Source organism: Paramisgurnus dabryanus, chromosome 19, assembly GCF_030506205.2.
Source record: "Paramisgurnus dabryanus chromosome 19, PD_genome_1.1, whole genome shotgun sequence".
In the NCBI taxonomy this organism is placed as follows: Eukaryota; Metazoa; Chordata; class Actinopteri; order Cypriniformes; family Cobitidae; genus Paramisgurnus; species Paramisgurnus dabryanus.
The window spans coordinates 17,105,001-17,119,805 of NC_133355.1; the positions used below are offsets into that span (position 1 = coordinate 17,105,001).

General features: G+C 37.8%; 1 protein-coding gene across 2 annotated transcripts in view; it reads right to left on the reverse strand.

Annotated features, from left to right (window-relative positions):
* vps50 (VPS50 EARP/GARPII complex subunit) overlaps positions 1-14,805 on the reverse strand; it is a 154,719-nt gene that overhangs the window by 118,687 nt on the left and 21,227 nt on the right. For both annotated transcript variants that reach the window (XM_065291989.1, XM_065291982.1), the window contains exons 6-9: positions 10,012-10,082; positions 9,803-9,920; positions 9,650-9,685; positions 9,412-9,494 (exon numbers count right to left, since the gene is read on the reverse strand). In XM_065291989.1, coding sequence (XP_065148061.1) covers positions 9,412-9,494; positions 9,650-9,685; positions 9,803-9,920; positions 10,012-10,082 — 308 coding nt within the window. The remainder of the gene's footprint in view (positions 1-9,411; positions 9,495-9,649; positions 9,686-9,802; positions 9,921-10,011; positions 10,083-14,805) is intronic.

A 14,805-nucleotide genomic window follows, 5' to 3' on the forward strand; every position in this document is an offset into this window, starting at 1 on the left:
AAACATTGCAGGATTTTTCTCATTTTAATGGACTTTAATAGAGCCCAACACTTAATACTTAACTCAACACCTAACAGTTTTTTTCAACGGAGTTTCAAAGGACTCTTAATGATGCCAAACGAGGCATAAGGGTCTTATCTAGCAAAACGATTGTCATTTTTGACAAGAAAAATAAAAAATATGCACTTTTAAAACACAACTTCTCGTCTAGGTCCGGTCCTGTGATGCCAGCGTGACCTCACGTAAATGCGTAGTGACGTAGGGAGGTCACGTAATACATATATAAAACGCACATTTGCGGACCATTGTAAACAATAAACTGACACAGAGACATTAATTAGTATCATTTCGATTACAACAACGTCTAAACGGTCCTCTTTCTCCACACTGGTAAACACTGGGGCGGAGTTTCGCGTTCGTCCTCTGTGACCTCTTGACGTCATGACGTATTGCGTGGGGTCGCGTGGCGCATCACAGGACCAGACCTAGACAAGAAGTTGTATTTCAAAAGTGCATATTTTTTATTTTTCTTGTCAAAAATGACAATCGTTTTGCTAGATAAGACCCTTATGCCTTGTTTGGGATCGTTTATTGTCCTTTGAAGCTCCATTGAAAAAAAATGTTAAGTGTTGAGTTAAGTATTAAGTGTTGGGCTCTATTAAAGTCTGTTAAAATGAGAAAAATCCTGCAATGTTTTCCTCAAAAAACATAATTTCTTCTCGACTGAACAAAGAAAGACATCAACATTTTGGATGACATGGTGGTGAGTAAATTATCTGGATTTTTCTTTTAAGAAAATGGACTATTCCTTTAAGTGCTTTCAGTTAAAATAGCTCTGATTTTACTGAGAAGCGCAGAGAAAATAGCGGACAGTGTACAACTTGCAGAGGGCAGAAACTTTGGTAATATGGGACTGTCAGTCAGCAGCCGTGGGCAGGGCTTCAGCAGTGTGACATCACATTGCTAATCAAAACGGAATATCTAATGAGACTGCTTTGGTTTACGGTGATTAAAAAAGAAGGAGAAGTGGATGTTTTTTTTTTTTAATGGTGGTTGTGTTCACACACTGCCAACACGCATTTAAGTCCCAACAGCTTGTAAAAGTGGATTTTGTACAATAGGGGGCCTTTAAGGCAAATCGTTCTAAAAAATCTATTTGAAATTTTGAAGGTCAGTTAGCAAGCAAAACTGACAAGCACATGAACACCAGCAATCTATAGATTGACAAAAGCCTCATGAACGGGACACTGAATTCTTATTCCCTTTAAAATGTTGATGTTTACACTGACACTGTAGCTGTCTTTAAGACTCGGCTAAAAACCCATCTCTTCCACCATTACCTAACTTCCTAATTACAGATTTACTATCTTTATTTAGTTACCCTTCTCTTTATCTCTTTCTCTATCTACCTTCCTCTTTATCTAAAAAAAAAAAAAAAAAACTACTAACATACCCTTGGCTATGTATATTGTGTTGGACTTGATGAGACTATTTCCAGTGCACTTATGTATTGCTGTTCTTATGTTGCCATAATTGCTTCTATTGTTTACCTCACTTGTAAGTCGCTTTGGACAAAAGCGTCTGCTAAATGACTAAATGTAAATGTAAATGTAAATGTTTAACAGGGCACAGGGGAATGTGGATCTGAAATTGTCCTATCATAAGATCACAGAATTTTAACCTTAAAGGGCAGAGATAGCACTTTTTCACTTAAAAAGTAAAAAAAAAATATTCGCAGACTGACATTTCACACAGTGATATTTCCCATCGGTCTTCCCTGACTCACCGATCTCAGATACGCTGTACGTTGCTTCTGAAATTCCTGTCAGCACTCGCCTGCAGTCATATCGATAGCTGCCTCTAAACGCCCCATAGATCACCATCTCAATACATCCAATTAAACATCTTATCACTTCTCCCCGTAGAGAAAGTGATGAACAAACTGCAGCGCTATCCACATAACAACACTGGGATTCCATTAAACAGGCTGTTACTGACTGGGGCTGTGGCTGTTGAATATAACTCAACTCTCTTGGAGTATTGACTTAAGGCCTATACCATTCAATTCATTCTGAGGATTTTGGAGCGATATCACTGGGATCACTTTCAGATTGCTTTTTCCAGCTGATGAATAATAAAACATTGATAGTCATTCAAAAAATTTTAAAGAGCAACTATCGTACGATAGTTTACATTTCCTTTAGTGTGTAAGTGTGTATTAGTACATGTTAACGATATGCAAAAGGTACAAACCCCAAAGTAAATGATAATACAAGTTATCGTTTCCAGATAAATCTCTTCTGTTTTGGACTACAACAAACAGATTAGGCAACAGTTTACTTCCTGGGCAAGGCCGAAAATATCATAATTCTTCCCGCTTTGACAGCCTGTAAGTTAACTCCTGTCAGCATTGCATTGTGAGTGAATCTTTCAAACATGGTAAGGAGCATTATATTTCCAGCTGACGTCAGAGGTATTCAGGCCAATCATAACGTACAGATTAGCTGGCCCTGCGCTTTTCAGATCAGAAAAGGCGAGCACTTACGGCGCATTCACATGGGGCGTAAGCGTTGACGCTTCCCATTCACTTTTAATGGGTGACGTCAAGCGTTGGCGAACTGAATTGTGGATCCGTCGGCGCCGCGTCAGTGCCGTTGCTCGCGGCAGAAGTTGAACATTTCTCAACTTTTCAAGCGGCAACGTGTGCGTCAGCCAATCATATCGCCTTATGCAAATAACCTAGGCAGAGCCAGCCAATTACGTTTATGGAAGACCGGAGCTTGTGTTGCGGCCACAGTGATTGGCTGTTGGTCATGCTTCAGACAAGCCTTCCGTTAAGCGTTAACGCTTACGCCCCGTGTGAATGTACCGTACCGCTTTGTAGCAATGCATAGCAGAACTTAGAGGGGAATACCTTAGCATTTACAGGTAAATACCTACTGACAGCCTCATGGCCATCATGTCATTGTCCAACCACAAGCATTTTTAAGGCAGAATGTCAAGTTAAAATGTTAAACCTTTTGACATTTGGTATTCCATTCCATTCCATTCTGTTGCACCCCATTCAGCTGTTCTAACATAAACTGACTTGTTAAATGACCCAATACTAGGGTAGCATAAACAAAAAAAAATTTTTTTTTTTAATTGCTTAATTCGCATCACCACTAGGGCTGGGTATCGATTCAGATGTTCCAGATCGATTCGATTTCGATTCACAAGATCAAATTGATTCGATTCCTATTCCGATTCTCGGGACAATTTTGATACTTGATTCTCGTTTCAACTCAATGAGTCTCCTTGTTTTTAAATCTCGCCTTAAGACCCATCTTTTCCAGGTGGCTTTTATGTGATTTTTTAGGTTTTAATATTGGTTTTTATGGTTTTGAGATTAACATTGTGTATATCATTACTACTGACTGTTTTACTGTGTTTGTAAGGTGTCCTTGAGTGTCATGTAAGGCGCCTAAAAATAAAATTTATTATTATTATTAATATAGATTTATATTAATATTACTACAGCTTTTCACCTCTGCTTTACAAATCATGCATATAGCTTTGTTCTTGTTCACAACACTATTGTTGTTGTCTTGCTTGTGAAATCTAAAATGCTTCTATACCTCTGACTTTTTATGTGAAGGTGGCAACAACGTCAACAAAGCACCTAAAACTGCCATTTTAAGCACTGAATGAATGAATGAATGACAGGCTCGCCTCTTGCTCCTTGGTAACGTTCAATGTTTGCGGAAATAAATATGAAAAAAATCGATTTGTGGCCTTTGAAAATCTATTCTGAATCAACGATTAATCGAAAAATCGCCCAGCCCTAATCCCAACTCAAGATACTCAGCAGATGCTTGGGAACTATTGGTAAAATAACAGCCCTTCAAATTATCACAACTTAGTCACGGTTTAACAATGACAATCAACCTGACTCAGAGTAATTTAGAGGCTGACGTCCACACCCACTTGTTAAGAAGCTCATTTTTAGAAAAAGCATCCGAAGAAAACATAAACAACCAATGACGCATCTAATGCTGTTACATCCTGAACACTGCTAGAGTGTTAATAAACAAGCACAGCAAGTCTTAAACACCTCTGATAGTCACTGGCTATCAAATTAACAAACAAGCATATGAGAGGACATTATGAATCATTACACAAACAAATAATGTGCGCGGCCGATAAGCTCCATACTGTCCTCTGTTCATGTATGGTGAAATCTTTTTTAAGTCAACTGCTTCAAAAATGTTCCTGCTAAAGGTTGTAATATTTGTGCTACAGTGAAAAATTCAATAACTACACCCAGAAGTCCCAGAAGCAAAACACATGAACGAAACTACACCAACCGGACAGGAATTTTGCACTGATTTTTTTAAAGAATGAAAACATTACTCCTACTGACACAATGTGCTAAGAAAACATCCGTCATGACTCAAATCTAACAAATTTTACATTTTCGTAAAAAAATATAATCCAAACTGCTAAATAATGCCAATGTTACAAAGCACTGGCCTGTTAAAAATATAAATAACAAATATACAGCTGCATGGCTGGTAATAAATATTTATTGCTGGTAAATGTTCTCAGTTTTGCACTATTGGCAGGGGTGGCAAAAATGTGGTTAAACAAAGAGAAACTTAACAAACCAAACACTGAGTACAATAACTAAATAGATGCTCTGAAAATGTCTACACTTTCATTCAATTCTTCTTTTAAAGGGAGAGAGATTATTCGTATTCAGGCAGGTTTTCATGCACGGATATCTCAGTCTGCAGAGAGGACTACCTGGAGGCTGATCAGATAGAGTCAGCAGCCAATGTGTGTGTGTGTGTGTGTGTGTGTGTGTGTGTGTGTGTGTGTGTGTGTGTGTGTGTGTGTGTGTGTGTGTGTACATGGTAATTATCACGTTGTGGGGACCAATTGTCCCCACAAAGATAGGAATACCAGTGTTTTTGTGACCTTGTGGGGACATTTTAATGTCCCCATGAGGAAACAAGCTTATAAATCTAACAAGATGATGTTTATTGAAAATCTAAGGTACAAGAAAGGTTTTTGGGGCAGGTAAGGGGAATAGAATATATTGTATGGTATAAAATGCATTACGTCTATGGAATGTCCCCACAAAACATGGAAACCAGAGTGTGTGTGTGTGTGTGTGTGTGTGTGTGTGTGTGTGTGTGTGTGTGTGTGCCAAGGACTGAAAAAATGAGTGGACTGGTAGTATAATTCACCCCTATACATGAGCTATTCTGCACATTTCCTGTCTCATCTCAATGACATTTAGATAAATACACCTTATTAGTGCCGGTGCTGACATATTAATGGACAGCTAGAAGGTATATTTGCTCCTCAGTATAACAATTGCTGACAGAGCAAACCTTATGGTTCCTATATTTTTCAGACACAAAATGATACATTTCCATAAATATTGTTGTCAGTCATGATTACTGAATAAAGATTAAAATCGTAAACATTATTAGTGCTGAACATTACTGGACAATAGGGATGTGACGAGATCTCGTGCGACGAGATCTCGCGAGATTAAATGTGTATCGCGAGATTAAGTGTGTCTCGCGAGATTTCTTGTGTAGGTGAAATTCTGGCCGTTTCTCAAAAAAAAAAGGCTGCATCCTTCGGAGGTCGCATTTTTAAACTGCATTTACTTCATAAAGACTGTCTTTTTAGAGACTAACAATTATAAAGTTTACTAATAATTTAGTTAATCGCAAATTGTTGTAATATGCTCACGACTTGCGAATGTAATGCTCAGTTAATGATCTGAAATAAACCTTAATGACGTATGCAGCCTGCATATGCGACCTCCGGAGGAGGCAGTTGCAGGCGCCTTTTTTAAATGATATTCTATGGGCATGGAGCGTTTGCGTGCTGTTTATGCACGCTGAGCGCCTTGCGGTTTTTGCCGGCGGCCGCAGCACGCGCCTTTGAAGGAACGCTGAGAGCGGAGAAGCGCCCGACGTCATTCGCGTCTTTCCATTGTCCACTCGAATGAGGGGAGATGCGGGCCTTACGTTGTGGTGAGGGAAGTTTACAGTTGCTTTGAAGAACCGGACTCCACTCGCTCACTCTCTCCTGCGTGTTTGTGCACCTCTCACCCTCAAACAAGGTCAGATCAAGCATCCTCTTTTTAAAGTTTCTGCTAATATGACAGTCAACAGCAAAAGAGCGCACGCTTCAATATTTGATTGACAAGACAGCTGACTAGGTGGTTGCCTAGCAATATTAAAAGCCGCGTCGACACGCACTGCTCTTTTTTTTTTTAAAGGCAGTGCGTCGCGCCTTGCGTTTCCAAGCGTTTAAAGAGTGGTTGGTATAATTAGCCTCTTACAGTGCATGCATTATATTCTGTCTTTTACTGCATTTGCTTTTTTGTTTGGGTTTCCAATAATGTTCGTTTGGGAGCTCGTATGAAGTCTGAGACGTGTTGTGTTTTTCTGTAGATCAGTGTCAGATGTGAAGTCTCAGCAGATTAAACCATCACAGAGTTTACATGATTTAATGTCTGCATGTTCATTTCTATTGTAAAGAAATGGACGTATATTAAATATTCAAATGGATTTAAACATTGTTTGGCTAAAAAATAAGCGTTTTTTTCCGTCTAAAGTGAAAGTGAAAGTGAAGATAGCATCCGAGACGAGTCTACTATCGCCCCCTGCAGGCATTTGTTATAATATATACATAATGCTATTTATTTATAGACCACAAATGTAATGTGTTTGTTAATGTAATGTTGTTTAATGTAACTTGGTTTTAATACTTTATTTGAACCAATTATTATTGCATCTTCGTTATTATGTAATTTTAAAGGCTACTGCTCACTTGGGTCTATTTTTATTACCCAAAAATAACAAATTACTTCATTATCAGTTAGTAAAATAATTGTTAGGGGCAGTCCTTGATTAGTTAAAACATTTAAAAATAACATGATTTCAGTTTCTTATTCATTTATTTTATCATCGAGGGTTTCTTAAAAAGTGTAAAAATATCGTCTCGTCTCGTTCTCGTGAACCCAATCTCGTGTCTCGTCTCGTCTCGTGGATTAAGTGTCTCGTCACACCCCTACTGGACAATATGCATTCTATAGACCTTTTGCGAGTAGACGTCACAGTTACGTCACTGCAAGCTGCGCGCACAATGTGGTGTCAAAAAAACTGTGGGAATGCATTAGACACGAGTGAACGAGCAAGATAACTCACAAGAAAATGTCTTCTTGTGCTGTTGAGTGTCAGAATAGCAATGTCAATAAAAGATGACTTTCATTTATATAGTATACCATTGTTGAAGATACCATTTGAAAATAAACGTAGGTGTTTATGGTTGCAATAAGCCCTTAAACCAACAGTCTGGAGTGATGAAATCATTTGGAAATCTATTAATAATTAGAATAGAAAATAAGTAGACAAGATGTCCGGTGTTCCTTCGAAGTCTGTTCCCTCTATGTGTTTTTTTTATAGTGTTTTCATCAAGTTACATTTATAATTTATTTAGAAATAATAAAGATTTTAAAGAGTTCATTACATCAATAATATGACCATTTATTAAATATTTCATAATTTTTCTGTTTTTACCTTATATCTTAGCCTATGTCTCTTTCCTGTTTGTTCTAAAAATATGATGTTTACATACTTAATAAATATAGCACACACACACATGATGTAAAGTGTTATTAATATATAAACAGGCATATACAAATAAATTTTTATGTAGACATAATAGTTTTAGAGCAAATACATAGAATATAAAACATAGGATATAAATTTAAGGAAGAAATTATAGAAAACAGGAAAATAATAAAATATTTAATAAATTATATTATATAGAACAGTGGTTCTCAAACTGGGGACCGGGGCCGTGAGATGGTGCCGGGGGGGCCCCAGTCTTTTAACATTTAAAAAAAACATTAATTTGTCATGAATTCTGTGTAATTAAACCTAAAAAATATGGCTACTAACCAACAGCACTACTTTTTATAATTTAATATGTTTTGTTTCATTCAAATGTTACGTTTTAGAACAAATTAAGGGGCGGCAGTGGCTCAGTGGTTCATGTAGGTTGTCTACAAACCGGAAGGTTGGTGGTTCGATCCCCGGCTCCACTGGACCAAGTGTCGAGGTGTCCTTGAGCAAGGCACCTAACCCCAGCTGCTCCCGACGAGCTGGATGGCGCCTTGCATGGCTGACACCGCCGTCGGTGTATGAATGTGTGAGTGAATGGGTGAATGTGAGGCAACATGTACAGCGCTTTGGATGGCCATAGGTCTGTTAAAAGCGCTATATAAATGCAGTCCATTTACCATTTACCATTTAGTCATAAATGTTCTTTGGGGGGGCCGCGAAGGAATGGACGTACACAAAGGGGGCCTTACGCTGAAAAAGTTTGAGAACCACTGATATAGAATAGATATAGAATACAATAGTATTGCTCTTATTTGTTATTTAGCGATTCATACTGTAAAAATAATTGATTTACCAACAAAGAAGAATACATATACATTACATACATGCACATATATGAGTTGCCAAGCCATTTAAAGTTTAATTTATCTAAAAAAATAAACGTAATGTGGTGAACCCGATATAAGAAACATTACACTAAAGAAAAACATAGGGGAACACCGGATCCATAAAAATCACAGTTTAACGCCAAAACACTTCACACCAGTATTGCAGAGCTGTCACTTTCTGCCACCAGTTGGGCTCTGCCCACAAAAAAACGTGATCTCTGTCTGCAAACACTCAAAAGGTCTATGTATACTATCATATACAATTTTAAAATTATCTGAAATTCACATTTTTTTTAACTGTGGAAACACTGCCAATTTATAACTTAGGCACAACTTAGGTACTCAACTTTACATACTTTTGTGTCATCTTGACAAAATCCTAAATGATAAAGGCTGTATTAAATGCTTAAATGATCGATATCTGTATTAAAATATAAAATGTAAGGTGTCATATGATGTTAAAAAAAAAATAATAATATTATTTTGTGAATTTTGTGTAATGCAATGTTAATGGGGTTTAAAGGGACATTCCTTAAACCCGACCACACATTACTAGTGTCAATAACATGGTGGCGACCAACATACTACAGCGAGAATAAAAGATAAGCCTTCTGTCTTTGTGAATTCATTTAGGTGGTGTTACGCAAATCTTCCCACACAGTGGGGGCATGTTTAAATGAGGCATTTTAGGAAGGAAGAGCCTTCATTTTTATAAAGAATATCTCTATGGGTTTAAGACTTAAATCTTTGCAACTTTACGGATCTTCAATATGCACAAATAGCTTTAAACACTCCAAAGATGAGGAAAAACATGAAACTGCATCATATGGCCTCTTCAAAATAAAATATTAGTTTGAAATCATCAACCCAGTAAGTGATTCTTCACAAACCTTATACAGTTGTAGTGTTTGAAAGTGCTGGCGGCCTTCTGGCATTCTAAACACAACTGGATCGCTCCTGCATAATCCTCCTCCTGTAAAATCAAAGGGTATTTTTAACTGAATATCAAAATAAAAGTCCTGAATTCACTTCTTAACTATCAATGTCACAGCGAAAGTTTATAAACACATTTATATCTTCATGTTCTTTTTTAAATATTGGATGGACAAATATCAAACATAACCTTACCTCCAGCATCTCACTTAATCTAACATCAGTTCTTTGCTGTAGGAGACAGAGAAGAGAAAGTGTCTAAGATACATGGCATGGGATAATACGTCTAATAGAAACTTGGACAGAAATACTCTGTTTATCCATTAAAAATGGAAATGAAGAGATTACTAGAGTCTTTATGGTCCTCAAAGACTTCAGCAATCCTGTCAACAGCTGCCGGCGTCTCTGATTGGCCAAAAGCCCCAGACTGGCTTCAGTAAAGCCCCCTTTAGCAGTACGAAGCTGTCTGCAAAACGAGCCAAAATAACAGCTCATTTGTGCTCATCAAAGATAATACAAAGATAATTTTCAAAACTTTTGGAAAAAAGCTCTCTGACCTTCGCGCATTTGTGCAGATAACTGCAGCCAGCTGCAGGTTGGTCTGCAGAGATGTCACTCTCTCAAGCTCCTGCAACACAATAATGATTTTCATCAGACAAGCCTTTACTTTGGAATCCTTTGGAGTACAAAAAAACAACAAAAATGAGACAATGGACAGTTTTAGATACTAGCCTAGATATAAGGTTGTCATAGACACGCACAACTTTAACCTCTGTGCTTAATGGGTTCAGACCGGAATGGAGAAACTCTCGTATATTAAAATGAAAAAAAATGAATGTCCACCGTGAACAATAAGAGAAGAGAGAGAGAGAGGGGAGAGTGACAACAAGCTTGCATTATAGGTAAGAGAAAGGCAGTGTTTAGGTAAAAAAAAAAACATGCATTTCAGCCCACACTGTGCCCAACTGTAAACTAACTGAACAGTTGAAGTTTGAAGTTGTTTTGGCAAGTTTTTCCTTCCATTACAGTTTTTGAAGAGCACAGCCGTCACATCCCGAGGTGAACTCATGCCTTTCAAAGTGCATTAGCTCTAGTCGGCACAAAACCAGCCTTCAGCGCAGAAATGTCACGTTAAAGATAATTGTTTGGCAAAAGAATACAAGGTGGAAACAAACGATTCCACAGACAGCCGGCTAAAACAGAGGCTCTTTGTGTGAAGCATCACAAGGAGGAAAATTTTAAATTTTTAGGCGACTATCAACAGGAAGAACATTATGGAGGCTCTACGGCAGGTGTGGGCATTCCTGGTTCTGGAGGGCCACTGTCCTGCAAAGTTTAGCTTTTGAATTTTCAGGTGTGTTTGATTACGGTTGAAACTTAACCTTGCAGGACAGTGGCCCTCCAGGACCAGGAATGCCCACACCTGCCGTAGAGCCGCCATCATCAAACAAACATGAAACTAAACAAAAGTTTGATGTTAAATCTGTAAAATTATGGAAACATATAACAAACTGAAGAGTCCTGGTTGTTTAGTTGATCATCTGCAGATTAAATCTGTGCAATTCATTCTGTAAACATTTTTAGACAGGTGGTTTCTAAAGCACTCTTGGATTTGCAGGAATAATATGCTGAGACAGCTCATCAAAAAAAGGTGTCATTATTTAATCATTCTGTTTCAAACTGTAAAGACTTAAGCCCTTTTCACACAGAGATTGTGAAAAATACACAGAAAATGCATCCAGGATCGATTTTTGAAAAAATAACAAATATGACGCTAAGCACTTAGTTCCGAGCAGTTCCCACATGACTTTTATGTGATCGGAGTACTGTTATTTTGTAAGTTTTGTCAACATTCCGTTCACTGTGAGCGCAAAGATACATGCATTCTCTCATCCACGTCTGTCTCACTGTACCTCTCTCACGTGCACGCGCAAGTCAAAACACAAATCCTCATGTATTTGTTCAGTTTTATGCATTTCATGCGAGCTGAGGCAAACTATCCCTCGAATTTAAAATATAATCATCTGCATCGTGGCGTTGCTCTCTGTCTCTCTTTCGCTCGCACGTGCAAAGAGCTGCGCGCTCATGCTGTCTGAAGTCAGATTACTATCCTGTGTATGTTTGTAAAGTTATATGCATTTCAAGCGATTGTCTTTAAAATATGGATCGCGTTCCGCTGGACCGATGTGTTTAAGGCACTTCTGAAGGCACCACTACTTTGACACGTGTAGCCTTCTGCAACAACACTAAACAATGCATTGAATTGGGTAGTGTGCGCGTGCGTGTGTGTAAATGCATGATTTACAGTCATTAAGTTGTGGTGTTATCCCGTTTTTCCCAAAGTCATTTACATTTTAATCATTAACATTAAAGGCACACTCTTTTTATGACTAAAATAACAGTAAAGGGTAAAAAAATAATTGCCAAAAATTCAAACGGATAAAACGGAATTTGCAAAAATTCAAACGTACAAAACGGAATTTGGGAAAAAATAAAACGGAATTTATAGGGCCCTACACATGACAGTTTCTGTGCAGACACCCGAGGTGTCAGTTGTTCCACCACAAACTGCAAGTCTGGAAAACACTGGTATGATGTTCCTGATTCTCAGCCTGCGGATGTTTTTCACGACTTTAAAGGAGTTTTGGAACTAACAACAAAGCAAACAACAGGTTTGATCGAGACAGTGCACCCATGAAGGTAAGGCAAATTTTTTAGGGATGACTTTTTTTAGACCAATCAGTGATCTAAAGTGTTTTCACGTCACGTTTTAGTATCAGCTCAGCTCGCTTGGATCCCCAACCAAGGTGGTACTAAAAAAGTATCGGTACTATGTACTGTACACATTGGAAAAGCCACCAAAAGTAAGCTGACCCGACCCGTGGGGTACTATGCAATGGAAAAGCGTCATTAATTTTATTAATGTGTCACCATACCAGTGATTTATCATTATAAATCCATAGAAAAGTCATAAAAGTTGATATTGAAAATAATAATGCATTGTGACATAACTTGCTAAATAGTACTAGAAATGCACTGATATTACCGGTAAACATTTCCATCCACCCATCCGGATAGCCGATTATTCAGACTGTCAGACTGTTATTTATTCATATAATTCAATTCAATTAACATTGAACATTAAACTAGTAATATCTGATTTCTTTATATTTTCAATAGACAGTTTTCTTTTGATTGACATGATACTTTATATCGGCAGATTATTGGCCGATATATCGGTGCATCTCTACAAAATATTATTGCAAAATACAATATATAAATATAATATAATGTTAAAACATATTTAAAAGCTGAATTTTCAGTTTTATAACCAATATTTTTAACATTCTTTCTCGTCAGTCTCTAATATCTGCATTAACTTCTTCTGGATGATGCAGTTTAAACACCAAAATGTTTACACTTCATAATTCTTTTCTATCACCAGCTGCGACACCAAATCTGCAAACTATGTCAACCACAGCAATTCAAGGAGAGACTTTGTAATTTAGTGGATTCAGTCTGGAAAGATTCAGACAAATGTTCCACTCTCACAAACAGGAAGAAAGCTGCGTTCTCATCTACTTTATCACACTAGAGTCATTAGAATTATTAGTTCAACGATAGCCCTGCATCAGCACCAATGATGCACCTGTGCAGACGTGCATCTTCTACACCGAACCAACAGCCCTTATGCGGGTCCCACACAACCTTCCTTATCTGCTACTATAGTGTGCACCTGACCAGAGACAATCCTTAAGGTATCAACATTGCTCCTATGAGCAAAGCATCTTGATGAAACACAGGCTGCATCATTGTGCCTGTGGCAAATATACTGCAAACTGATGTGGATAAAAGGGTCTGCTAAATTTCTACCCACAGAGAAAGAAACAGACATAGACGGGATGATCTTACCTGGCTCTGTTCCAAAGTCTAAAGAGCTTCCTACTGTATATGGACCGCATTTTCAGGTATAACACAAGAAAGCCAAAAATGAAGTAAAAAAACACAGTAAGCCTTTAAAGGGGACAAGACTTGTTTAATACATCAAATAAAATTTTGTTTTCCTCTGAGTACATACTGTATGTGAAGTTCTAGCTCAAAATGTTTAAATTGCCACTTTGTAGTTGGTAGCCAAAATTTGCCTTTTTTTTTGGTGTGTCCTGTTAAATGCAAATGAGCTGATCTCTACACTAAATGGCAGTGCCGTGGTTGGGTAATGCAGATTAAAGAGCAGTATTATCCCCTTCTGACATCACAAGAGGAGCCAAATTTTTCCTATTTTTTTCACATGGTTGCAGAGAATGGTTACTAAGTTACTGGGTTGTTCTTTTTCACATTTTCTAGGTTGATAGAAGCACTGAGGACCCAATTATAGCACTTAAACATATAAAAAGTCAGATTTTCATGATATGTCCCCTTTAATACAGTTCAGCATGGCTGAAATACAGTCATATCTCTGCAAGGCTCATAACAAACCGTGCTGCTGCTGTGTAAAATGGCTTGTGGCAAAATGGCAACAACAGACGTATGGGAGGTAAAAGCTCTTCAAAAAGGAGGAACGTAAATAACCACTCTTCTCTCTAAAAAGCCCTTGGGAAACACTTTTCAGAAGTATGTGTCTGTTCGTTTGAGTCAAGTGTTTAAAAATAATGCTACAGTATTAACATCCCCTGTTGTGACCCATTGATTTACGTTCCATGACTATGTATAAGAAATTTCCAGTTTAAAACTGTAAGCAATGTATTTCTGATTTGAGTGACACTGGTAAAAGTGCACCAGTGTTGAGGTTACAAAGCAAGTCTGTATCATGGTAGATCTACATTTTTCGAGAACTTTATTCAATAAAAAAATTTATGTGATCTCAAACAGGAAATATGTTCCTCCAAGCATAAATAAGGCATATGTTAAATATAGGGATGTTCACATTGACCGTTTAACCGTTAACCGAAGGTAAGAAATTATGACCGATTAACATTATCAGTTAAAATAAAAAATATTTGTTAATACATGGTGTGTGTCCTCATGAGCCGACAGACATTTCGCCACTTTTCTATCTTTAATTTGTGAATGTCCTGTAAATGACACAAATGATTGCTGCCCTGACGGTCTGATAAAGTAATCATTTGTATGAGAAATCATTTGTATGCGTGTTTGGAAGCTGAACGGAGACGCGCGCGTGTCCGCGCAAGATGACGCGGTCCGTCTGCGCACATCCGGACAGACGTTCGCTGATGGCCTCTGACCCTAATCATAAACATCTAGCTCTTTTTGGACAAACGGAGAAAGACGACGCAAAACCAAAACTTTCTGAAAAGCGTCCTGCTTAAGAAATGACCACTGTGGTAGATGAA